At 43.9% G+C, this 13,710-nt stretch overlaps 1 protein-coding gene across 1 annotated transcript in view; it reads left to right on the forward strand.

Moving 5' to 3' along the window:
• The first annotated feature begins 2,168 nt into the window (after positions 1-2,168).
• The window catches only part of LOC122559109 (nuclear receptor subfamily 2 group C member 2), a 155,208-nt gene continuing 143,666 nt past the window's right edge, over positions 2,169-13,710 (forward strand). Inside the window, exon 1 of the mRNA XM_087994559.1 lies at positions 2,169-2,267. Within this exon, the coding sequence (XP_087850685.1) occupies positions 2,205-2,267 (63 nt within the window). The 5' untranslated portion in view covers positions 2,169-2,204. The remainder of the gene's footprint in view (positions 2,268-13,710) is intronic.

The following is a 13,710-nucleotide window of genomic DNA, read 5'->3' on the forward strand; positions in this document are numbered from 1 at the left end:
ACTGCTGGATAAACTCTGGAGCGAAACCAGAGTCAACATTTTGGATCCAATGACCCTTCAGAACTGATTGTAGCTAGGAAAAGGTGGTGTATGTACAAGACAACTATTCTGCCATTGTTCATTGCAATGTCCCACCTATTTTCGAGTAATCTGCAAATTTGGCTATCATGCTTTCTATTCCCGAATCCAAGTCATCAATACAGATTATAAATGGCTGACGTCTAAGTGCCAAAATCTGTGGCACCAGGCTAATTACATTGTGCCAGCCAGAAAAAAATCCATTTATCCCGATTCTTTGCTTTCTGTTGGTTAGCCAGTTCACTGTCTAAGCTAATAAGTTACGCCTAGTACCATGTGCCTTTTCTGTGGCCTCCTTCTTCAAAGACCGCAGTTTCCCCCCAGACGTGATCGACGGATGCTCTGCACCGCATCTCCTCCACTTCCCGCTCCTCTGCCCTTGAGCCCCGCCTCTCCAATCGCCACCAGGACGGAACGCCACTGGTCCTCACCTACCACCCTACCAACCTCCATATACATTATATCATCCGTCGTCATTTCTGCCACCTCCAAATGGACCCCACCACCAGGGATATATTTCCCTCCCCTCCCCTATTAGCGGTCCAAAAAGACCACTCCCTCCGTGATTCCCTCGTCAGGTCCACACCCCCCACCGACCCAACCTCCACTCCCGGTACCTTCCCCTGCAACTGCAAGAAATGCGAAACTTGCGCCCACACCTCCCCCCTTACTTCCCTCCAAGGCCCCAAGGGATCCTTCCATATCCGCCACAAATTCACCTGCATCTCCACACATATCATTTACTCCATCCGCTGCACCCGATGTGGCCTCCTCTATATTGGGGAGACAGGCCGCCTACTTGCGAAACGTTTCAGAGAACACCTCTGGGACACCCGGACCAACCAACTCCAACTACTCCGTGGCTCAACACTTCAACTCCCCCTCCCACTCCACCAAGGACATGCAGGTCCTTGGACTCCTCTATCGTCAGTCAATAGCAACACGATGGCTGGAGGAAGAGCGCCTCATCTTCCGCCTAGGAACCCTCCAACCACAAAGGATGAACTCGGATTTCTCCAGTTTCCTCATTTCCCCTCCCCCCACCTTGTCTCAGTCCCAATCCTCGAACTCAGCACCACCTTCCTAACCTGCAATCTTTTACCTGACCTCTCCGCCCCCACCCTCACTCCGGCCTATCACCCTCACTTTAACCTCCTTCTACCTATCGCATTTCCAACGCCCCTCCCCCAAGTCCCTCCTCCCTACCTTTTATCTTAGCCTGCTGGACACACTTTCCTCATTCCTGAAGAAGGGCTCATGCCCGAAATGTCGATTCTTCTGCTCCTAGGATGCTGCCTGACCTGCTGCGCTTTTCCAGCAATACATTTTCAGCACCTTATTAAATGCCTTCTGGAAGTCCAGATGTACTACATCTATAGGATCCCTCGTATACACATCTTCAAAGAACTTTAGTTTAATATGATTTACTTTTCATATAATCCATAGTCAGCATGGTTTTATTTTGACTTTCCAAATGTCCTGTTATTACTTCCTTAGTAAAAGAGTCTAACAAGTTCCCAGTGGCATGTAATTTAACTGATCTGTAGTTTTCTCTTTTCTGCCTGTTTGAATAAGGGTGTTATCTCAGCATTTTTGCAATCAACTGGAAACTTATCTGCACCCAGGGAATTTTGGAATATTATTACCAATGAATGCGCAATGTTTGCTAGCAGTGAACTGACATTTCCTTTTTTTTCCTCTTTAATTTTTTTTTGTAACTATGTCTGCCTGTCCGTTTACATCAGAATGAGGTTACAATCAAAGAAGATTAGCTTGTTTAACCTTTCTCTGTTAAAGCTACTATAGTAATAATTGTTAATTCTTTATTTAAGCTATAAACTTGGTGTCTGGTATTGATTATTCACGACGTCTGGTTAGGAACCATTGGGGTCAGTTTTTGTTTACACTAATGTTTTAATTTTACTGTGTTGTGAATACAGAGATAGGGAGGCAAATTTGATTTAACTGTCTGTCTTTGTGTCGTAACACAATGTTTGTCTAGTGCACATCAGCCTTTTAAACATGTGTTCACTTTGAATTATTCTATTCTAGGCCACACATGTTCATGTCCATGTCACTAGAGCACTAGTGCAGTGTTTCAGGCCACGCTGCCAGAATCACCGGTGATGACTCAGAAAATCCAGATAATCTCCACAGACTCTCCTGTTTCCTCCCCTCAAAGGATTCAGGTAAGTGGCAGTGTATGTGTGCCATGCTACGTAACCAACATTGGCTATATTTGTTGGTAATAAGTTAACAGAATTGTTGTTTAAAAAGAGGGTTCTTCCTTGGAAGTGTGTTCAAAAATCGAGTTGAAATTTGAATAATTTCTTTGCATTTCCCAACATTCCTTTACCGTATGTCTGACCCAGTTCCCTGTCTGTCCTGCCACCTGTCTATTTGCAGATGAGATTAGATTAGATTAGATTAGATTACTTACAGTGTGGAAACAGGCCCTTCAGCCCAACAAGTCCACACTGCCCCGCCGAAGCGCAACCCACCCATACCCCTACATGTACCCCTTACCTAACACTACGGGCAATTTAGCATGGCCAATTCACCTGACCTGCACATCTTTGGACTTTGGGAGGAAACCGGAGCACCCGGAGGAAACCCACGCAGACACGGGGAGAACGTGCAAACTCCACACAGTCAGTCGCCTGAGGCAGGAATTGAACCCAGGTCTCTGGCGCTGTGAGGCAGCAGTGCTAACCACTGTGCCACCGTGCCGCCCACACGGAGCCAAGGGATGTGTAGGTATTTTCTAATCAACCTGCTCATAAATGTAATTACACACCTCTGAAATAGATGGGACATAACTCTGTGTCTCCTGGCTCAGAAGTAGGGATGCTACCACTGCACCACAAGAACTCCCTACAAATTGTATCCACTTCCCCCAACAAGTAGAAAGTGAGGACTGCAGATGCTGGAGATCAGAGCTGAAAAATGTGCTGCTGGAAAAGCGCAGCAGGTCAGGCAGCATCCAAGGAGCAGGAGAATCGACGTTTCGGGCATAAGCCCTTCTTCAAGAATGAGGAAGGTGTGCCAAGTAGGCTAAGATAAAAGGTAGGGAGGAGGGACTTGGGGGAGGGGAGTTGGGAATGCGATAGGTGGAAGGAGGTTAAGGTGAGGGTGATAGGCCGGGGAGGAGGGGTGGGGGCGGAGAGGTCGGGAAGAAGATAGCAGGTCAAGAAGGCGGTGCTGAGTCCGAGGGTTGGGACTGAGATAAGGTGGGGGGAGGGGAAATGAGGAAACTGGAGAAATCTGCATTCATCCCTTGTGGTTGGAGGGTTCCTAAGCGGAAGATGAGGCGCTCTTCCTCCAGGCGTTGTGTTGCCATGGTCTGGCGATGGAGGAGGCTCAGGACCTGCATGTCCTTGGCGGAGTGGGAGGGGGAGTTGAAGTGTTCAGCCACGGGGCGGTTGGGTTGGTTGGTCCGGGTGTCCCAGAGGTATTCTCTGAAACGTTCCGCAAGTAGGCGGCCTGTCTCCCCAACGTAGAGGAGGCCACATCGGGTGCAGCGGATGCTGTAAATGGAGGTGCAGGTGAATTTGTGACGGATATGGAAGGATCCCTTGGGGCCTTGGAGGGAAGTGAGGGGGGAGGTGTGGGCACATGTTTTGCATTTCTTGCGGTTGCAGGGGAAGGTGCCGGGAGTGGAGGTTGGGTTGGTGGGCGGTGTGGACCTGACGAGGGAGTCGCAGAGGGAGTGATCGTTCCGGAATGCTGATAGGGGAGAGGAGGGAAATATATCCTTGGTGGTGGGGTCTGTTTGTGGGTGGCGGAAATGACGAAGGATGATACGATGTATCTGGAGGTTGGTGGGGTAGTTGGCGATTGGAGGAGCGGGGTTCAAGGGCGGAGGAGCGGGAAGTGGAGGAGATGCGGTGGAGAGCATCGTCAACCAAGTCTGAGGGGAAATTGCGGTCTTTGAAGAAGGAGGCCATCTGGGTTGTTCGGTATTGCAATTGGTCCTCCTGGAAGCAGAAGCGGCGGAGGCGAAGGAATTGGGAATATGGGATGGCGTATTTACAGGGGGCAGGGTGGGAGGAGGTGTAATCTAGGTAGCTGTGGGAGTCGGTCGGTTTAAATGTAGTAAAGTGAAGACAACACACTTTCAAACCTTTTGTACATGAGGCAGATGAAACCCATTGCCAAGGACTAGTTAAGTTATATGACAACACTTCATAATTATTTATCTGTGACGAGAGTCTATTTATGTGCAATAAATAGTCATTTTTGTTGAGTGCAGAAACCTGTCCGTGTTTTCTGATAACCTGGGTCCATAGGACTGGTAAATTGGAAACTTTCGCATACTTTCTTCAATCTTTAATTTTTATAATTACTCCAGAAATAGTGGGTTCTGATTCCAGTGTGCCGCTCAAGGAGGCCTAACACACTAGGAGAGTTAATGTTCAAGAATTCTGTCCCCTCCCACCTCTACTTTGCCGAATACATTTGGTATGCTGGGGACCATTGGTGAAGAGAAGCATCATTTAAACCGTAGCAGACAGCATGTGATATAGACACTTCATCTTATGATGAATATATAAACTCCTTTATTTTACAAAAAGTTGACCGAGGGACATCAAAGCATTATAAAGCAGTCGATTTAATGAGGGCTTCAGGTATTTAGATTATTGGATACCTTCCAGGGCAGTGGGACCTGCATAAGAAGTACAGGATGTATCTAAACCAGAGGGGCACAAATTTCCTTGCAGGAACGTTTGCTAGTGCATTGGAGGGGGTGGGAACCAGAGCAATAGATTAGAAAGTGAAATGACTGAGGAGGAGTTTGAGACTAATAGGAGCAGTAATCCTAAGAGAAAGAACAAATAGGGAGAGGTTACTGAACATGATGAGATTAGCAGTCTAAGGTGCATTTGTTTTAATATAAATAATATGACAGTAAGGCAGAGTATGCCAGGTAGAGTTTTGATTAATATGTATAACTATGATATTGCAGCTATTACAAAGTCTTGGTTGAGAGGCACGAGGCTTAACAGTTCTGGGATTTAGATGTCTGAGGCAAGATAGAGAGGGTTGTAAAGGCAGTGGGGAGTTACATTAGTGATTAGGGAGAATATCACAGCTATACTGAGAAAGGACACCCTTGGATGGCTTGCCTACTGAAGCCACATGGATACAGCTCAGGAGTAAGGAGGGTGTAATCACTCTCATGGAAATTGTATTTTTTAAAATTCATTTGTGGGTTGAGAGCTTCAGTTCGGCCAGCATTTATTGTGCATCCCTAACTAGCCAAAGGACAGTTAAAAGTCAATCGTATTGCTGTGGATCTGGAGTCACATGTAGGCCAGACCAGTAAGGATGGCAGTTTCCTTTCCTGAAGGGTGGGTTTTTCTGACAATTGACAATGGACTCATGGCCATCATTAGACTCTTATTGTCGTTTGTTTTTTGTTGAATTCAAACTCCACCATCTGCAATGACATGATTCGAATTCGGGTCCCCAGAACATTCCTGGGTCTTTGGATTAACTGTTCAATGATAATACGGCTAGGCCATCACCTCCTCTTCAAGTACAGGTCTCTCAACAGCCAGCAGGAGTTACAGGATCAGATATGTGGACAGATTGTTTATATTTTTCCACAACCATAGGGTTATTGTAGTGGATGATTTTTAACTTCCTTATATTGCTCGAAACTCTCTTTGTGGATGAGGGAGTTTGTGAGATGAATCCAGGAGGGTTTCTTGAAGCAATATACAAATAATCCAACTGCAGAAGGGGCTATAGTGACCTGGTATTAGGGAATGACCCGTTTCAGTGGGGGAGCATTTCAGGAACAATAACCATAATTCTGTAACTTTTAAGTTACTTGTGGATAAGGACAAGAGTAGTCCTCGAGTGAAAATACTAAATTGAAGAAAGGCTAACTACCACAATATTAGGCAGGAATTGGGAATGTAGATTGGGGGTAGCCGTTTGAGGGTAAATCCACCTTTGGCATGTAAAAACCTTTTAAAGAGCAATTGATTAGAGTAAGGACAAGCATGTTCCTGTGAAAATGAAGGATCAGAATGACAAGATCCAGGAACCTTGGATGGTGAGAAATTGTGAGCTCCATCAAAAAGAAAAATAGAGGTTTACATAAGGTTTAGGAAACTGAAGACTGACAGATGCCTGTAAGAATATAATAATGGATGGGGAATCTGGAGAGGAGTATGCTGATATTCTAGGGCATGTTGATATTAAAAAAATGAGGTGTTGTTTGGTGTTTTGAAAAGCATTTAGGTAGATAAGTCCACAGGACCTGTTGGGATCTAGTGAGGGAGGTAAGGAAGGAAATTGCTGAGGCCCTGTACGAAATCTTTGTATCCTGTTCAGTTGCAGGAGAGGTCTCAGAGGAAAATAGCCAATGTTCCTGTTTTTAAGAAGGGCAGCAGGGCTAATCAGGGAAATTGCAGGCTAGTGAGCCTTATGTCTGTGGGAGGAAAATTATTGGAGAAGATTTTTAAGGACAAGATATATTCACATTTCGAAAAAATATGGGTTTTGGTGTGCAGCAAGTCATGTCTCATATACTTGATTTGAGCTTTTTGAGGAAGTGACAAGAGGGTAGTGCAATACATGATGATTATGTGGAGTTTAGCAAAGCTTTTCACAAGATCCCTGGATCTATGGTGAGATGGTAAAATGGGAAGATGGATAGAGAACCAACCGGCTTGATCATAGCAGAGTAGTGATGGAAAGATGTTTTTCTGACTACAGATCAATAACCTTGGTGTTGAGCTAGGATCAGTGTTGGGACCCCTGTTGCTCATAATAAATGTATAAATGATTTGGAGGAGAATGTAGTTGGCCAGATTAGTAACTTTGCAGGTGATACAAAGGCTGGGGAAACTGCAGACAGTGAGATGGATTGCCAGAGCGTACAGCAGCATATAGATAGGCTGGAGATTTAGGCAGATAAATGGCAGATCAAATTTAATCTGGACAAATGGAGGTGACTCATTTTGGAAATATACAGTAAATGGCAATTCCCTTTGAAGCATTAATATACAAAAGGATTTGGGCGTACAGGTCCACAGTTCCTTGAAAGTGGCAACAAGTGGATAAGGTGGTCAAGAAGGCATATGGCACACTAGCCTTCATTGGTCGGGCCATACAGTATAAAAATTGTCAAGTCATGTTCCAGTTTATCAAACTTAAATTGGGTCACATTTGGAATATTCCATGCAGTTCTGTTTGCTAAACCACAATAAGGATGTGGAGGCTTTGCGGATGGTACAGGAATGGTTTACCAGATTGTTGCCTATGTTATGAAGTCAAAAGCGTGTATGGTCACTTTGAGAGAGAGGTGCCTTTGCTGAGCTAAGAGATTGTGACAGCACACGTGTATGTAACTAGTTGATAGGTGCAGAGAGTGCTGAGTATTGATAATATATAGCAATCAGCTTGTGATTGTGTTTTGATGTTAAGAGATTTAATTAACACTTAATAATTGTGTTACTGGAGCAGAATTTTAATAGATTTGGGGCCAGATTAAGATAATGGAGGCTCGGGTTTTTTAATAGTTTTTGTTTAGTGTTCACTGTTCGTGTTAGTAAATTGTTGCTTTATCAGTGGTAATCAGGGGTTTTCTTTCACTCTCACACTTTTAGTAGATTGTGAGGTGAGCTTTTCTGGGGTGTTAGTTTTAATTAACAGGAAGATAGAAGTTTGCAAAATTGACAGGCATAGCTAGACATGCCGTTTTCCCATGATAGAAATGCCTGTTACTAGAGGGCGTAGTTCTGTGGTAAAAGGGGGAAGGTTTGAAGGAGATGTGAGAGGCATGTTTTTTTACACAGAGGGTGCCAAGTTTTTGGAATACGTTCCTAGAGGAATTGGTAGATGCAGATACATTGGCAATATTTTTAAGAGGCAGGTACCTGACAGATATATTAATAGGCATGGAATAGAGGGATGTGACTGTAGAGGCAAAATGTTCTTAGTTCAGAAAAGCAATACGTGTCAGCGCAGCCTTGGTGGGCAGAAGAGCTATTCCTGTGCTATACTGTTCTTTGTCCATTGTGTTTGGGAAATTACTAGTCTGTAACTAAGACCAGGATGATTGGATACTTTGACAGTTTTCAGGTGATCAGAGAGACTCAGCATAGATCTATCAAGAATAAATCATACCCGATGAATTGGACTGTATTGTTTGAAGATGTTAATTATTTGGATTTCCAGAAAACAATTATAAAGTCCCTGATAACATACCGTTGACTAAAGTTGAAGCTATGGAATTCCATTTAGCCCATGGCAAAATATTAACCTGATTATGACTAAAATTTTAAAAAAATTAACAATTAATCAATAGCTCAAGTAGCATCTGTGAAGAGAGGAACAGAGCTTTTCAGGTGTTGAGGTAGATTGTTACAAAACAATCTCAGGGGACTCAAGTATAGGTTAACGATGGTTTATTTTGCCAATGCATTGAGAAAGCGCCATTCTAGAGACAACTGAAATAGAGCTCAACAAACGTTCTCATGTATTTATACATGGTAAGTATTGTGGACAGTGCATTACTTGAATTCTGAAATCATCTGTATATTCAAACCTGGCAGGTTTGCCTGGTATCCCTCTATCCTTCCAGGTGTCACCTTAGTCCTCCCCAGAACCTGTGCTTCCCCTCACAGCGATGAGATTAGATTAGATTACAGTGTGGAAACAGGCCCTTCGGCCCAACAAGTCCACACCGACCCGCCGAAGCGAAACCCACCCATACCCCTACATTTACCCCTTACCTAACACTACGGGCAATTTAGCACGGCCAATTCACCTGACCCTGCACATCTTTGGACTGTGGGAGGAAACCGGAGCACCCGGAGGAAACCCACGCAGACACGGGGAGAATGTGCAAACTCCACACAGTCAGTCGCCTGAGGCGGGAATTGAACCCGGGTCTCTGGCGCTGTGAGGCAGCAGTGCTAACCACTGTGCCACCGTGCCGCCCATCATTTTATCTGCATAGTTTTGCCTGGTGTTGCTTTACTCAGTGCGCAACATCCCAGCTTCAGAAAAACTTGAAGGTTAGTTCAGACATCTCACACTTTTGCAAGATTGTGTGTGTCTGCCACATCACAAAACTTTTCTTGAATAGAAATAGATGTTCTCCATACCATACCCAATATTTCCCCTTCCATCAGAAGTGGAAAAAGAAGAGTTGAAACTAATTTAATGTAAATACATAAAGAGAGGAGTTTGAAGTGGAAAAGAATTAAACTGGAAACTCTGATAGAATAGAAGACAGGAGAGATTAAATGACAAAAGCAATGATATTGCAATAAGGAGGCATGAAGTCATAATGAGACGAGTTTAAAAAGTCCAAAGATGTGTTCAGTAGAGATACAAATAATGAAATTAAACATCAGTGCCAACAGCTGGCATCCCAAAACAGATGTTAAACATTGGAGCAAAAATTTTTCTTAAACTGTTGAAGTCCATGTTGAGTCTGGGAGCTTGCAAAGTTCCTGATCGAAGGATGAAGAGGTACACCTTGAGCTGATGTTGAGCTTTGCAGGAAACATTTATTCTAGGAGCCCTCAGGCCTCTCCTCTATTCAACATCATCGTGGTTGTTCCTCTAACTCAAAGCGATATTGCTGCTTTCTCCTCATGCCCCTTGATATCAAAACATTATTAATCTTTTTCTTGAATACACTCAATAATTTGGCCTCCACAGCATTCTGTGGCAGAAAATTCTGCAGATTTGAGTTAAAGGAATCTTTCATCATTTTATTCCTAAATGATTGACACCACATCCTGAGACTGTATTCTCTGGTTCTAGACTGTCTCCAAAAAGGAAAAACAGCGTTGTATCTCATCTCATCTGTCCAACCCTGTTAGAATTATATATATTTTAATCAGGCACTTTCGCACCTTGTAAACTCTAGTGAATACAAGCCCCATTGAACCATTGTTTACTCATAGGACAGTTCTTTTCTTGGTATCAGCTTAGTGAATCTTTGTTGCAGTCTCTCTATGCTAAGTATATCCTTTGTTAAGTGGGGAGACCAAAGTTGCACACACAGGTCCAGCTGTGAACTTACCAAGGCCCTGTATAATTTCAAAAAGACAACCCTCCTTCTGAACAGAAATCCTCAGTATGGTATAGGAGGCCTAGGGTGGAGCACTTAAAATGGAAATGGAGCAGACAGTTAAATTGACTGGCAGCTGGAAGCTTGGAATCATGCTTGTGACCTCAATGGAACAAATTATTTCTGGTGCCCTAGGATCCTAAGTGAAGTAGCTATGCAGATAATAGATGCATTGTTCACAATTTTCCAAAAATCATTGTGTTCTGGAGGGGTACTGGAGGATTGGAAAACTTCCAATGTGGCACCGCTGTACAAAGAGAGTTGAAAAAACAGATAATCAAAGGCTATAACTCTAACATCTATTGTTGGGAAAATGTTGGAATCAATTATTGAGCAAGTGATAGCACATTTGGAAAATTATAATCTAATCGAGCAGAGTGAGCTTTATGAAAGGAAACTCTTATCTGGCAAATTTATTGAATGTTTTTTGGGAAGTTTCCTCTAGAATGGATATCGGGTAGCTAGTAGATATGTTGCATTTGGAGTTCCAAAAGGCATTTGACAAGGTACCTCACAAAAGGTATAAGAAAAGAGCCCATGGTGTTGGAAGTAGCATATTGCCATTGATAGAGAATTAACTTGTGGACAGGAAACAGCAACTGAGGAGTTTTCCCAGTGAGGATTCACAGGGATCGATGTTAGGACCGCACCTGTTTACAATATGCATTAATGACCTGACAGAAGGATATGAATGTACTGTAGCCAAATTTACAGACAACAGAAAGAATAGGTAGAAAGGCAAGTTGCAAGAGGGATACACACAGTTTACAGAGAGGTACTATAAAATTGAGCAAAAAGTTGGCAAATGGAAAAGAACATGGGAAAATTTTTAAATTGTTCATTTTAGAACATAGAATAAAATAGTATAATTTTATTTAAATTGAGGAAAGCTGCAATGTAAAGGGACTTGGGGGTATTTGTGCACAAAAGACTGAAAGCTGGCACACAGGTACTTGCTGAGATATTTGTATTATCGATAGCCATTGGGGAGATGCTGAAGGTTGACTAACGCGATTTAAGAACAGTGGTAAGGAAATGCTGGAGATCACAGCAGGTCAGGCAGCATTCAGGGAGAGAGCAATCCTATTGTTTCAAGACTAGATGACTCTTCATCAGGGCTGTCGTGAAATCTGGAGGGGGTAGCACTTTTGCAATAGTTGGGGGTGTTGTGGAATATAGTGCTGGGAGACAAAGGATGTTGATGGTTCAGATTAGGTGATCGGAATGTGATTCACTGGAGCGCTGCAGCATGCTGAGAGAAGTGGGTATGCGAGCAAGATGCTGTGTTAAAATGACCGGCTACAGGAAATTCAGGGTCGTGCCTATGCATAGACCAGAGGTATTTTGCAAAGCAGTCACTAGGTCTGCATTTGGTTTCTCCAATGCACAGTAGTCCCCTTGGGTGCAGCGCATACAATACACTAGATTGGAGGAGGTACAGGTGAAGTGCTGCTTCATCTGGAAAGAATGTTTCGGCCCTTGCATGGTGAGCAGGGAGAAATTGAAGGAGTTGCACCTTCTGTGGTTACATTGGAAAGGTGCCATGGGAAGTGGGGGAGTGTTAGTGGTTGATGAATGGACTAAGGTGTACCAGAGGGAATGATCCCTTCAAAATGCATACGCGAAGAGTTAAGGGAAGGTGTGTTTGGTGGTGGCGTTGAACTGTGTGTCTGCCACCTCTGTCACTGCATTCAGGTCTTCCGACAGGAATCTCCATCTCCTCCTTCAGGAATTCTTGGGTGGAATGGATGGAGTGGAGTGTGTCTTCTACTAAGTGTTTTAGTCTTTGGTGTAGTTCCTTGGCCAATCTGTAAGTTGGTGTTCCAGGTAGCGAGACTGTGGGTCTGAAAAAAAAGAAAGCAGACGGATCCGACACACCACGCTTCCATGGATTACCCAAAATTCACAAACCAGGAGCCCCCCTCAGACCCACAGTCTCGCTACCTGGAACACCAACTTACAGATTGGCCAAGGAACTACACCAAAGACTAAAACACTTAGCAGAAGACTCACTCCACTCCATCCACTCCACCCAAGAATTCCTGAAGACACTAAGTTAGAACACGCTGAAATAATGGTCTCCTTTGATGTAACAGCCCTATTTACATCAATCAGCATTAACCTGGCGAAGGAAACACTGACTACCCTATTAGAAGACTCAATGACACATACACCAAACACCACTAACTTCACCAGCAAGGACAGTGTCGCCAAGCTAGTGGACCTATGCCTTACCACACACTTCACCTTCAACAACAAAACCTACAGATAAACCAATGGAACACCCATGGGAGCTCCAATATCAGGGTTCTTAGCAGAGGCAGTAATGCAAAAACTTGAACAAACTGTTCTGCCAACCATCCAACCCAAACTTTGGGTCCACTACATGGATGACACCTTTGTCATCACTAAACAAAACAAATGAGAGGTAACCTTTAAGAGCATCAGTAATATCTTTACTGGCATAAAATTCACTGAAGAGGAGGAAAACAGTAACAATCTGCCATTTCTAGATGTCACGGTAGAGCGAACAGCCAATGGGCAACTTCAAACCACTGTCTACAGGAAAACAACACACACGGACCAAATATTGAACTACAGAAGCAATCACCCCAACATCCATAAACGAAACTGCATCAGAACATTATTTCAACGAGCTAACACACACTGCAGCACAGAGGAACTATGCAGAGCAGAGGAAAATCACTTATACTGTGCATTCAAAAAGAATTGAGATGAATAGATTAGATTCGCTACAGTGTGGAAACAGGCCCTTCGGTCCAACAAGTCCACACCGACCCTCCGAAGAGCAACCCACCCAGACCCATTCCCCTGATTAATGCACCTAACACTACGGGCAATTTAGCATGTCCAATTCACCTGACCTGCACATCTTTGGACTGTGGGAGGAAACTGAGGAAACCCACGCTGACACAGGGAGAATGTGCAAACTCCACACAGACAGTTGCCCGAGGCAAGAGTTGTACCCAGGTCCCTGGTGCTGTGAGGCAGCAGTGCTAACCACTGAGCCACTGTGCCACCCTAAATAGATTCCTGATCAGTAGGGGAAAAGGCAGGAAGGTGGATATGAGGGAAGTTGGACCTGCCATGATCCTGTTGAATGGCGAAGCAAGCTCATGAGGCCAAACAGCCGCCTTCTGTTTGTGTTTCTGTTTCTAATGCTCTTTTGTGACTGGGAGAGGCATCACTATGGAGAATGCACCAATTATGTGATGACTGACTCACATTTAAACTAGACAGAATGATTCAGATTGGTTAAGGTATTCCCCTGAGGAATGACCCAGGGAAAGGCTGTCACCCATTTTGAACTGTTGAAATAGTGCAAGATGAAAACTGTTAACAAACTGTTCCTCATTTCAGCAATATTCAAGTTTTGGTTGATGGTATAGCTTGAACCTTGGCCTGATTCAACATATGTCATTTGTTAAGAATAGATGAGGAGCATCATGTGAGACTTCATTGTAGAGCAACCAAATGCTCTGGGCCCAAGTCAATTTACATTCAGTTCC

This window comes from Chiloscyllium plagiosum, unplaced genomic scaffold (assembly GCF_037043375.1).
Source record: "Chiloscyllium plagiosum isolate Xiang-an unplaced genomic scaffold, Cpla_swu_hap1 HiC_scaffold_14, whole genome shotgun sequence".
In the NCBI taxonomy this organism is placed as follows: Eukaryota; Metazoa; Chordata; class Chondrichthyes; order Orectolobiformes; family Hemiscylliidae; genus Chiloscyllium; species Chiloscyllium plagiosum.